The 13,575-nt window shown below is 44.3% G+C and overlaps 1 protein-coding gene across 2 annotated transcripts in view; it reads left to right on the top strand.

Annotated features, from left to right (window-relative positions):
• Nucleotides 1–319: 319 nt before the first annotated feature.
• Nucleotides 320–13,575, top strand: part of TERF2IP (TERF2 interacting protein) — a 43,943-nt gene continuing 30,687 nt past the window's right edge. Inside the window, exon 1 of one of the 2 annotated variants that reach the window (XM_088466181.1) lies at nucleotides 320–497. Coding sequence is in view for 1 of the 2 variants with exons in the window: in XM_088466180.1 (XP_088322306.1) it covers nucleotides 563–584 (22 nt within the window). In the remaining variant the exon portion in view is untranslated. The other variant, XM_088466180.1, reaches the window with a different exon arrangement.

Below are 13,575 nucleotides of genomic sequence, written 5' to 3'. Positions count from 1 at the left end.
TGTAATTATAGTACATAGGGGACTGTAATCATACACAGGGGACTGTAATTATAGTACATAGGGGACTGTAATTATAGTACATAGGGGACTGTAATCATACACAGGGGACTGTAATCATACACAGGGGACTGTAATTATAGTACATAGGGGATGTAATTATACATTATGTGGGGAGACCAGGAGCAGGGTTATATGTACCTACTACCTGGTGGGAGGGCCTGATAACTGAACGTGATGCTAGTGCCCCGCCCCCCGGGGGGTCATGTGACTGATCACTGATAATGCCGGAAGTCACTGGAGCAGAGCATTGACACTATCATCCCCTCTGCGCTCGTAGCTGCAGCATAACTGAACAATATCGGCGCCATTTTGTGTAGGACATTGCTTTGGTTACAGGCTGCGCTGGTCTCTAGGAAAATGGCCGACAAAGAAGGTTAAAGCATTTGTTAGCAATCTCTAGTGTTTGTGTCAGAGACAAGAAGACTAGCAAAGATCTGGTGAGACTCTGAGAAACTTTACACAGCTAGTTACAGACACCAAAGACAGGAACCTCAATACCTGCATGTACATGTCATTATTACCAGGTGTGTGAGCTCAGTGTGACCTGTGTATAGTGCTCAGTGTGACCTGTGTATAGTGCTCAGTGTGATATCAGTGTGACCTGTGTATAGTGCTCAGTGTGATATCAGTGTGACCTGTGTATAGTGCTCTGTGTGATATCAGTGTGACCTGTGTATAGTGATCAGTGTGACCTGTGTATAGTGCTCTGTGTGATATCAGTGTGACCTGTGTATAGTGTTCTGTGTGATATCAGTGTGACCTGTGTATAGTGCTCAGTGTGATATCAGTGTGACCTGTGTATAGTGCTCTGTGTGATATCAGTGTGACCTGTGTATAGTGATCAGTGTGACCTGTGTATAGTGCTCTGTGTGATATCAGTGTGACCTGTGTATAGTGCTCTGTGTGATATCAGTGTGACCTGTGTATAGTGTTCTGTGTGATATCAGTGTGACCTGTGTATAGTGCTCACTGTGATATCAGTGTGACCTGTGTATAGTGCTCACTGTGATATCAGTGTGACCTGTGTATAGTGCTCAGTGTGACCTGTGTATAGTGCTCAGTGTGACCTGTGTGTATAGTGCTCTGTGTGATATCAGTGTGACCTGTGTGTATAGTGCTCTGTGTGATATCAGTGTGACCTGTGTATAGTGCTCTGTGTGATATCAGTGTGACCTGTGTATAGTGCTCAGTGTGATATCAGTGTGACCTGTGTATAGTGCTCTGTGTGATATCAGTGTGACCTGTGTATAGTGCTCTGTGTGATATCAGTGTGATCTGTGTATAGTGCTCAGTGTGATATCAGTGTGACCTGTGTATAGTGCTCTGTGTGATATCAGTGTGACCTGTGTATAGTGCTCTGTGTGATATCAGTGTGACCTGTGTATAGTGCTTAGTGTGATATCAGTGTGACCTGTGTATAGTGCTCAGTGTGATATCAGTGTGACCTGTGTATAGTGCTCAGTGTGATATCAGTGTGACCTGTGTATAGTGCTCTGTGTGATATCAGTGTGATCTGTGTATAGTGCTCAGTGTGATATCAGTGTGACCTGTGTATAGTGCTCAGTGTGATATCAGTGTGACCTGTGTATAGTGCTCTGTGTGATATCAGTGTGACCTGTGGATAGTGCTCAGTGTGATCTGTGGATAGTGCTCAGTGTGATATCAGTGTGACGTGTGTATAGTGCTCAGTGTGATATCAGTGTGACCTGTGTATAGTGCTCTGTGTGATATCAGTGTGATCTGTGTATAGTGCTCAGTGTGACCTGTGTATAGTGCTCTGTGTGATATCAGTATGACCTGTGTATAGTGCTCTGTGTGATATCAGTATGACCTGTGTATAGTGCTCAGTGTGATATCAGTGTGACCTGTGTATAGTGCTCAGTGTGACCTGTGTGTATAGTGCTCTGTGTGATATCAGTGTGACCTGTGTATAGTGCTCAGTGTGATCTGTGTATAGTGCTCAGTGTGATATCAGTGTGACCTGTGTATAGTGCTCACTGTGATATCAGTGTGACCTGTGTATAGTGCTCTGTGTGATATCAGTGTGACCTGTGTATAGTGCTCAGTGTGACCTGTGTATAGTGCTCAGTGTGACCTGTGTATGGTGATCAGTGTGATATCAGTGTGACCTGTGTATAGTGCTCAGTGTGATATCAGTGTGACCTGTGTATAGTGCTCAGTGTGACCTGTGTATAGTGCTATGTGTGATATCAGTGTGACCTGTGTGATATCAGTGTGACCTGTGTATAGTGCTCAGTGTGATATCAGTGTGACCTGTGTATAGTGCTCAGTGTGACCTGTGTATAGTGCTCTGTGTGATATCAGTGTGACCTGTGTATAGTGCTCTGTGTGATATCAGTGTGACCTGTGTATAGTGCTCTGTGTGATATCAGTGTGACCTGTGTATAGTGCTCTGTGTGATATCAGTGTGACCTGTGTATAGTGCTCTGTGTGATATCAGTGTGACCTGTGTATAGTGCTCTGTGTGATATCAGTGTGACCTGTGTATAGTGCTCAGTGTGATATCAGTGTGACCTGTGTATAGTGCTCAGTGTGACCTGTGTATAGTGCTCAGTGTGATATCAGTGTGACCTGTGTATAGTGCTCACTGTGATATCAGTGTGATCTGTGTATAGTGCTCAGTGTGATCTGTGTATAGTGCTCAGTGTGATATCAGTGTGACCTGTGTATAGTGATCAGTGTGACCTGTGTATAGTGCTCTGTGTGATATCAGTGTGACCTGTGTATAGTGCTCTGTGTGATATCAGTGTGACCTGTGTATAGTGCTCTGTGTGATATCAGTGTGACCTGTGTATAGTGCTCAGTGTGATATCAGTGTGACCTGTGTATAGTGCTCAGTGTGATATCAGTGTGACCTGTGTATAGTACTCAGTGTGATATCAGTGTGACCTGTGTATAGTGCTCAGTGTGACCTGTGTATAGTGCTCTGTGTGATATCAGTGTGACCTGTGTATAGTGTTCTGTGTGATATCAGTGTGACCTGTGTATAGTGCTCTGTGTGATATCAGTGTGACCTGTGTATAGTGCTCAGTGTGATATCAGTGTGACCTGTGTATAGTGCTCACTGTGATATCAGTGTGACCTGTGTATAGTGCTCAGTGTGACCTGTGTGTATAGTGCTCTGTGTGATATCAGTGGGACCTGTGTATAGTGCTCAGTGTGACCTGTGTATAGTGCTCAGTGTGATATCAGTGTGACCTGTGTATAGTGCTCTGTGTGATATCAGTGTGACCTGTGGATAGTGCTCAGTGTGATCTGTGGATAGTGCTCAGTGCGATATCAGTGTGACCTGTGTATAGTGCTCTGTGTGATATCAGTGTGACCTGTGTATAGTGCTCTGTGTGATATCAGTGTGACGTGTGTGTATAGTGCTCAGTGTGATATCAGTGTGACCTGTGTATAGTGACCTGTGTGATATCAGTGTGATCTGTGTATAGTGCTCAGTGTGACCTGTGTATAGTGCTCTGTGTGATATCAGTATGACCTGTGTATAGTGCTCTGTGTGATATCAGTATGACCTGTGTATAGTGCTCTGTGTGATATCAGTGTGACCTGTGTATAGTGCTCTGTGTGATATCAGTGTGACCTGTGTATAGTGCTCTGTGTGATATCAGTGTGACCTGTGTATAGTGCTCTGTGTGATATCAGTGTGACCTGTGGATAGTGCTCAGTGTGATCTGTGGATAGTGCTCAGTGTGATATCAGTGTGACCTGTGTATAGTGCTCTGTGTGATATCAGTGTGACCTGTGTATAGTGCTCAGTGTGATATCAGTGTGACCTGTGTATAGTGCTCAGTGTGATATCAGTGTGACCTGTGTATAGTGCTCACTGTGATATCAGTGTGATCTGTGTATAGTGCTCAGTGTGATCTGTGTATAGTGCTCAGTGTGATATCAGTGTGACCTGTGTATAGTGCTCAGTGTGACCTGTGTGTATAGTGCTCTGTGTGATCAGTGTGACCTGTGTATAGTGCTCAGTGTGATCTGTGTATAGTGCTCAGTGTGATATCAGTGTGACCTGTGTATAGTGCTCACTGTGATATCAGTGTGACCTGTGTATAGTGCTCAGTGTGACCTGTGTATGGTGATCAGTGTGATATCAGTGTGACCTGTGTATAGTGCTCAGTGTGATATCAGTGTGACCTGTGTATAGTGCTCAGTGTGACCTGTGTATAGTGCTCAGTGTGATATCAGTGTGACCTGTGTATAGTGCTCAGTGTGATATCAGTGTGAACTGTGTATAGTGCTCAGTGTGATATCAGTGTGACCTGTGTATAGTGCTCAGTGTGACCTGTGTATAGTGCTCTGTGTGATATCAGTGTGACCTGTGTATAGTGCTCTGTGTGATATCAGTGTGACCTGTGTATAGTGCTCTGTGTGATATCAGTGTGACCTGTGTATAGTGCTCAGTGTGATATCAGTGTGACCTGTGTATAGTGCTCAGTGTGACCTGTGTGATATCAGTGTGACCTGTGTATAGTGCTCACTGTGATATCAGTGTGATCTGTGTATAGTGCTCAGTGTGACCTGTGTATAGTGCTCAGTGTGACCTGTGTGTATAGTGCTCTGTGTGATATCAGTGTGACCTGTGTATAGTGCTCAGTGTGATCTGTGTATAGTGCTCACTGTGATATCAGTGTGACCTGTGTATAGTGCTCACTGTGATATCAGTGTGATCTGTGTATAGTGCTCAGTGTGATATCAGTGTGACCTGTGTATAGTGCTTAGTGTGATATCAGTGTGACCTGTGTATAGTGCTCTGTGTGATATCAGTGTGACCTGTGGATAGTGCTCAGTGTGATCTGTGGATAGTGCTCAGTGTGATATCAGTGTGACCTGTGTATAGTGCTCAGTGTGATATCAGTGTGACCTGTGTATAGTGCTCTGTGTGATATCAGTGTGACGTGTGTATAGTGCTCAGTGTGACCTGTGTATAGTGCTCTGTGTGATATCAGTGTGATCTGTGTATAGTGCTCAGTGTGACCTGTGTATAGTGCTCTGTGTGATATCAGTATGACCTGTGTATAGTGCTCTGTGTGATATCAGTATGACCTGTGTATAGTGCTCTGTGTGATATCAGTGTGACCTGTGTATAGTGCTCAGTGTGACCTGTGTGTATAGTGCTCTGTGTGATATCAGTGTGACCTGTGTATAGTGCTCAGTGTGATCTGTGTATAGTGCTCAGTGTGATATCAGTGTGACCTGTGTATAGTGCTCAGTGTGATATCAGTGTGACCTGTGTATAGTGCTCTGTGTGATATCAGTGTGACCTGTGTATAGTGCTCTGTGTGATATCAGTGTGACCTGTGTATAGTGCTCAGTGTGATATCAGTGTGACCTGTGTATAGTGCTCAGTGTGACCTGTGTATGGTGATCAGTGTGATATCAGTGTGACCTGTGTATAGTGCTCAGTGTGATATCAGTGTGACCTGTGTATAGTGCTCAGTGTGACCTGTGTATAGTGCTATGTGTGATATCAGTGTGACCTGTGTATAGTGCTCAGTGTGATATCAGTGTGACCTGTGTATAGTGCTCTGTGTGATATCAGTGTGACCTGTGTATAGTGCTCTGTGATATCAGTGTGACCTGTGTATAGTGCTCTGTGTGACCTGTGTATAGTGCTCTGTGTGATATCAGTGTGACCTGTGTATAGTGCTCAGTGTGATATCAGTGTGACCTGTGTATAGTGCTCAGTGTGATATCAGTGTGACCTGTGTATAGTGCTCAGTGTGATATCAGTGTGACCTGTGTATAGTGCTCACTGTGATATCAGTGTGATCTGTGTATAGTGCTCAGTGTGATCTGTGTATAGTGCTCAGTGTGACCTGTGTGTATAGTGCTCTGTGTGATATCAGTGTGACCTGTGTATAGTGCTCAGTGTGACCTGTGTATAGTGCTCACTGTGATATCAGTGTGACCTGTGTATAGTGCTCACTGTGATATCAGTGTGATCTGTGTATAGTGCTCAGTGTGATATCAGTGTGACCTGTGTATAGTGCTCAGTGTGATCTGTGTATAGTGCTCAGTGTGATATCAGTGTGACCTGTGTATAGTGCTCAGTGTGAAATCAGTGTGACCTGTGTATAGTGCTCTGTGTGATATCAGTGTGACCTGTGGATAGTGCTCAGTGTGATCTGTGGATAGTGCTCAGTGTGATATCAGTGTGACCTGTGTATAGTGCTCAGTGTGATATCAGTGTGACCTGTGTATAGTGCTCAGTGTGATATCAGTGTGACCTGTGTATAGTGCTCTGTGTGATATCAGTGTGACGTGTGTATAGTGCTCAGTGTGATATTAGTGTGACCAGTGTATAGTGCTCTGTGTGATATCAGTGTGATCTGTGTATAGTGCTCAGTGTGACCTGTGTATAGTGCTCTGTGTGATATCAGTATGACCTGTGTATAGTGCTCTGTGTGATATCAGTATGACCTGTGTATAGTGCTCAGTGTGATATCAGTGTGACCTGTGTATAGTGCTCAGTGTGACCTGTGTGTATAGTGCTCTGTGTGATATCAGTGTGACCTGTGTATAGTGCTCAGTGTGATATCAGTGTGACCTGTGTATAGTGCTCACTGTGATATCAGTGTGACCTGTGTATAGTGCTCTGTGTGATATCAGTGTGACCTGTGTATAGTGCTCAGTGTGACATCAGTGTGACCTGTGTATAGTGCTCAGTGTGACCTGTGTATAGTGCTCAGTGTGACCTGTGTATGGTGATCAGTGTGATATCAGTGTGACCTGTGTATAGTGCTCAGTGTGATATCAGTGTGACCTGTGTATAGTGCTCAGTGTGACCTGTGTATAGTGCTATGTGTGATATCAGTGTGACCTGTGTATAGTGCTCAGTGTGACCTGTGTATAGTGCTCTGTGTGATATCAGTGTGACCTGTGTATAGTACTCTGTGTGATATCAGTGTGACCTGTGTATAGTGCTCTGTGTGATATCAGTGTGACCTGTGTATAGTGCTCAGTGTGATATCAGTGTGACCTGTGTATAGTGCTCAGTGTGATATCAGTGTGACCTGTGTATAGTGCTCACTGGGATATCAGTGTGATCTGTGTATAGTGCTCAGTGTGACCTGTGTATAGTGCTCAGTGTGACCTGTGTGTATAGTGCTCTGTGTGATATCAGTGTGACCTGTGTATAGTGCTCAGTGTGATCTGTGTATAGTGCTCAGTGTGATATCAGTGTGACCTGTGTATAGTGCTCACTGTGATATCAGTGTGATCTGTGTATAGTGCTCAGTGTGATATCAGTGTGACCTGTGTATAGTGCTCAGTGTGATATCAGTGTGACCTGTGGATAGTGCTCAGTGTGATCTGTGGATAGTGCTCAGTGTGATATCAGTGTGACCTGTGTATAGTGCTCTGTGTGATATCAGTGTGACCTGTGTATAGTGCTCTGTGTGATATCAGTGTGACGTGTGTATAGTGCTCAGTGTGATATCAGTGTGACCTGTGTATAGTGCTCAGTGTGATATCAGTGTGACCTGTGTATAGTGCTCTGTGTGATATCAGTGTGATCTGTGTATAGTGCTCAGTATGACCTGTGTATAGTGCTCTGTGTGATATCAGTATGACCTGTGTATAGTGCTCTGTGTGACCTGTGTATAGTGATCAGTGTGATATCAGTGTGATCTGTGTATAGTGCTCAGTGTGACCTGTGTATAGTGCTCAGCGTGATATCAGTGTGACCTGTGTATAGTGCTCAGTGTGACCTGTGTATAGTGCACAGTGTGATATTAGTGTGATATCAGTGTGACCTGTGTATAGTGCTCTGTGTGATATCAGTGTGATCTGTGTATAGTGCTCTGTGTGATCTCAGTGTGACCTGTGTATAGTGCTCAGTGTGATATCAGTGTGACCTGTGTATAGTGCTCAGTGTGATATCAGTGTGACCTGTGTATAGTGCTCAGTGTGATATCAGTGTGATCTGTGTATAGTGCTCTGTGTGATATCAGTGTGATCTGTGTATAGTGCTCTGTGTGATCTCAGTGTGACCTGTGTATAGTGCTCAGTGTGATATCAGTGTGACCTGTGTATAGTGCACAGTGTGATATTAGTGTGATATCAGTGTGACCTGTGTATAGTGCTCTGTGTGATATCAGTGTGATCTGTGTATAGTGCTCTGTGTGATCTCAGTGTGACCTGTGTATAGTGCTCAGTGTGATATCAGTGTGACCTGTGTATAGTGCTCAGTGTGATATCAGTGTGACCTGTGTATAGTGCTCAGTGTGACCTGTGTATGGTGATCAGTGTGATATCAGTGTGACCTGTGTATAGTGCTCATTGTGATATCAGTGTGACCTGTGTATAGTGCTCAGTGTGACCTGTGTATAGTGCTCAGTGTGATATCAGTGTGACCTGTGTATAGTGCTCAGTGTGACCTGTGTATAGTGCTCAGTGTGATATCAGTGTGACCTGTGTATAGTGCTCTGTGTGATATCAGTGTGATCTGTGTATAGTGCTCTGTGTGATATCAGTGTGATCTGTGTATAGTGCTCAGTGTGACCTGTGTATAGTGCTCTGTGTGATATCAGTATGACCTGTGTATAGTGCTCTGTGTGATATCAGTATGACCTGTGTATAGTGCTCTGTGTGATATCAGTATGACCTGTGTATAGTGCTCTGTGTGATATCAGTATGACCTGTGTATAGTGCTCAGTGTGATATCAGTGTGACCTGTGTATAGTGCTCAGTGTGACCTGTGTGTATAGTGCTCTGTGTGATATCAGTGTGACCTGTGTATAGTGCTCAGTGTGATCTGTGTATAGTGCTCAGTGTGATATCAGTGTGACCTGTGTATAGTGCTCACTGTGATATCAGTGTGACCTGTGTATAGTGCTCTGTGTGATATCAGTGTGACCTGTGTATAGTGCTCAGTGTGACCTGTGTATAGTGCTATGTGTGATATCAGTGTGACCTGTGTATAGTGCTCAGTGTGATATCAGTGTGACCTGTGTATAGTGCTCAGTGTGACCTGTGTATAGTGCTCTGTGTGATATCAGTGTGACCTGTGTATAGTGCTCTGTGTGATATCAGTGTGACCTGTGTATAGTGCTCTGTGTGATATCAGTGTGACCTGTGTATAGTGCTCTGTGTGATATCAGTGTGACCTGTGTATAGTGCTCTGTGTGATATCAGTGTGACCTGTGTATAGTGCTCTGTGTGATATCAGTGTGACCTGTGTATAGTGCTCAGTGTGATATCAGTGTGACCTGTGTATAGTGCTCAGTGTGACCTGTGTATAGTGCTCAGTGTGATATCAGTGTGACCTGTGTATAGTGCTCACTGTGATATCAGTGTGATCTGTGTATAGTGCTCAGTGTGATCTGTGTATAGTGCTCAGTGTGATATCAGTGTGACCTGTGTATAGTGATCAGTGTGACCTGTGTATAGTGCTCTGTGTGATATCAGTGTGACCTGTGTATAGTGCTCTGTGTGATATCAGTGTGACCTGTGTATAGTGCTCTGTGTGATATCAGTGTGACCTGTGTATAGTGCTCAGTGTGATATCAGTGTGACCTGTGTATAGTGCTCAGTGTGATATCAGTGTGACCTGTGTATAGTACTCAGTGTGATATCAGTGTGACCTGTGTATAGTGCTCAGTGTGACCTGTGTATAGTGCTCTGTGTGATATCAGTGTGACCTGTGTATAGTGTTCTGTGTGATATCAGTGTGACCTGTGTATAGTGCTCTGTGTGATATCAGTGTGACCTGTGTATAGTGCTCAGTGTGATATCAGTGTGACCTGTGTATAGTGCTCACTGTGATATCAGTGTGACCTGTGTATAGTGCTCAGTGTGACCTGTGTGTATAGTGCTCTGTGTGATATCAGTGGGACCTGTGTATAGTGCTCAGTGTGACCTGTGTATAGTGCTCAGTGTGATATCAGTGTGACCTGTGTATAGTGCTCTGTGTGATATCAGTGTGACCTGTGGATAGTGCTCAGTGTGATCTGTGGATAGTGCTCAGTGTGATATCAGTGTGACCTGTGTATAGTGCTCTGTGTGATATCAGTGTGACCTGTGTATAGTGCTCTGTGTGATATCAGTGTGACGTGTGTGTATAGTGCTCAGTGTGATATCAGTGTGACCTGTGTATAGTGCTCAGTGTGATATCAGTGTGACCTGTGTGATATCAGTGTGATCTGTGTATAGTGCTCAGTGTGACCTGTGTATAGTGCTCTGTGTGATATCAGTATGACCTGTGTATAGTGCTCTGTGTGATATCAGTATGACCTGTGTATAGTGCTCTGTGTGATATCAGTGTGACCTGTGTATAGTGCTCTGTGTGATATCAGTGTGACCTGTGTATAGTGCTCTGTGTGATATCAGTGTGACCTGTGTATAGTGCTCTGTGTGATATCAGTGTGACCTGTGGATAGTGCTCAGTGTGATCTGTGGATAGTGCTCAGTGTGATATCAGTGTGACCTGTGTATAGTGCTCTGTGTGATATCAGTGTGACCTGTGTATAGTGCTCTGTGTGATATCAGTGTGACGTGTGTGTATAGTGCTCAGTGTGATATCAGTGTGACCTGTGTATAGTGCTCAGTGTGATATCAGTGTGACCTGTGTATAGTGCTCACTGTGATATCAGTGTGATCTGTGTATAGTGCTCAGTGTGATCTGTGTATAGTGCTCAGTGTGATATCAGTGTGACCTGTGTATAGTGCTCAGTGTGACCTGTGTGTATAGTGCTCTGTGTGATCAGTGTGACCTGTGTATAGTGCTCAGTGTGATCTGTGTATAGTGCTCAGTGTGATATCAGTGTGACCTGTGTATAGTGCTCACTGTGATATCAGTGTGACCTGTGTATAGTGCTCAGTGTGACCTGTGTATGGTGATCAGTGTGATATCAGTGTGACCTGTGTATAGTGCTCAGTGTGATATCAGTGTGACCTGTGTATAGTGCTCAGTGTGACCTGTGTATAGTGCTCAGTGTGATATCAGTGTGACCTGTGTATAGTGCTCAGTGTGATATCAGTGTGAACTGTGTATAGTGCTCAGTGTGATATCAGTGTGACCTGTGTATAGTGCTCAGTGTGACCTGTGTATAGTGCTCTGTGTGATATCAGTGTGACCTGTGTATAGTGCTCTGTGTGATATCAGTGTGACCTGTGTATAGTGCTCTGTGTGATATCAGTGTGACCTGTGTATAGTGCTCAGTGTGATATCAGTGTGACCTGTGTATAGTGCTCAGTGTGACCTGTGTGATATCAGTGTGACCTGTGTATAGTGCTCACTGTGATATCAGTGTGATCTGTGTATAGTGCTCAGTGTGACCTGTGTATAGTGCTCAGTGTGACCTGTGTGTATAGTGCTCTGTGTGATATCAGTGTGACCTGTGTATAGTGCTCAGTGTGATCTGTGTATAGTGCTCACTGTGATATCAGTGTGACCTGTGTATAGTGCTCACTGTGATATCAGTGTGACCTGTGTATAGTGCTCAGTGTGATATCAGTGTGACCTGTGTATAGTGCTTAGTGTGATATCAGTGTGACCTGTGTATAGTGCTCTGTGTGATATCAGTGTGACCTGTGGATAGTGCTCAGTGTGATCTGTGGATAGTGCTCAGTGTGATATCAGTGTGACCTGTGTATAGTGCTCAGTGTGATATCAGTGTGACCTGTGTATAGTGCTCTGTGTGATATCAGTGTGACGTGTGTATAGTGCTCAGTGTGACCTGTGTATAGTGCTCTGTGTGATATCAGTGTGATCTGTGTATAGTGCTCAGTGTGACCTGTGTATAGTGCTCTGTGTGATATCAGTATGACCTGTGTATAGTGCTCTGTGTGATATCAGTATGACCTGTGTATAGTGCTCTGTGTGATATCAGTGTGACCTGTGTATAGTGCTCAGTGTGACCTGTGTGTATAGTGCTCTGTGTGATATCAGTGTGACCTGTGTATAGTGCTCAGTGTGATCTGTGTATAGTGCTCAGTGTGATATCAGTGTGACCTGTGTATAGTGCTCACTGTGATATCAGTGTGACCTGTGTATAGTGCTCTGTGTGATATCAGTGTGACCTGTGTATAGTGCTCAGTGTGACCTGTGTATAGTGCTATGTGTGATATCAGTGTGACCTGTGTATAGTGCTCAGTGTGATATCAGTGTGACCTGTGTATAGTGCTCAGTGTGACCTGTGTATAGTGCTCTGTGTGATATCAGTGTGACCTGTGTATAGTGCTCTGTGTGATATCAGTGTGACCTGTGTATAGTGCTCTGTGTGACCTGTGTATAGTGCTCTGTGTGATATCAGTGTGACCTGTGTATAGTGCTCAGTGTGATATCAGTGTGACCTGTGTATAGTGCTCAGTGTGATATCAGTGTGACCTGTGTATAGTGCTCAGTGTGATATCAGTGTGACCTGTGTATAGTGCTCACTGTGATATCAGTGTGATCTGTGTATAGTGCTCAGTGTGATCTGTGTATAGTGCTCAGTGTGACCTGTGTATAGTGCTCAGTGTGACCTGTGTGTATAGTGCTCTGTGTGATATCAGTGTGACCTGTGTATAGTGCTCAGTGTGACCTGTGTATAGTGCTCACTGTGATATCAGTGTGACCTGTGTATAGTGCTCACTGTGATATCAGTGTGATCTGTGTATAGTGCTCAGTGTGATATCAGTGTGACCTGTGGATAGTGCTCAGTGTGATCTGTGGATAGTGCTCAGTGTGATATCAGTGTGACCTGTGTATAGTGCTCAGTGTGATATCAGTGTGACCTGTGTATAGTGCTCAGTGTGATATCAGTGTGACCTGTGTATAGTGCTCTGTGTGATATCAGTGTGACGTGTGTATAGTGCTCAGTGTGATATTAGTGTGACCAGTGTATAGTGCTCTGTGTGATATCAGTGTGATCTGTGTATAGTGCTCAGTGTGACCTGTGTATAGTGCTCTGTGTGATATCAGTATGACCTGTGTATAGTGCTCTGTGTGATATCAGTATGACCTGTGTATAGTGCTCAGTGTGATATCAGTGTGACCTGTGTATAGTGCTCAGTGTGACCTGTGTGTATAGTGCTCTGTGTGATATCAGTGTGACCTGTGTATAGTGCTCACTGTGATATCAGTGTGACCTGTGTATAGTGCTCACTGTGATATCAGTGTGACCTGTGTATAGTGCTCTGTGTGATATCAGTGTGACCTGTGTATAGTGCTCAGTGTGATATCAGTGTGACCTGTGTATAGTGCTCAGTGTGACCTGTGTATAGTGCTCAGTGTGACCTGTGTATGGTGATCAGTGTGATATCAGTGTGACCTGTGTATAGTGCTCAGTGTGATATCAGTGTGACCTGTGTATCGTGCTCAGTGTGACCTGTGTATAGTGCTATGTGTGATATCAGTGTGACCTGTGTATAGTGCTCAGTGTGACCTGTGTATAGTGCTCTGTGTGATATCAGTGTGACCTGTGTATAGTACTCTGTGTGATATCAGTGTGACCTGTGTATAGTGCTCTGTGTGATATCAGTGTGACCTGTGTATAGTGCTCA

This window comes from Taudactylus pleione, unplaced genomic scaffold (genome assembly GCF_031769625.1).
Source record: "Taudactylus pleione unplaced genomic scaffold, aTauple2 ptg002615l, whole genome shotgun sequence".
In the NCBI taxonomy this organism is placed as follows: domain Eukaryota; kingdom Metazoa; phylum Chordata; class Amphibia; order Anura; family Myobatrachidae; genus Taudactylus; species Taudactylus pleione.
The sequence above is the reverse complement of the archived record's forward strand: the minus strand, read 5'-3'. Positions and strand labels throughout refer to the sequence as shown.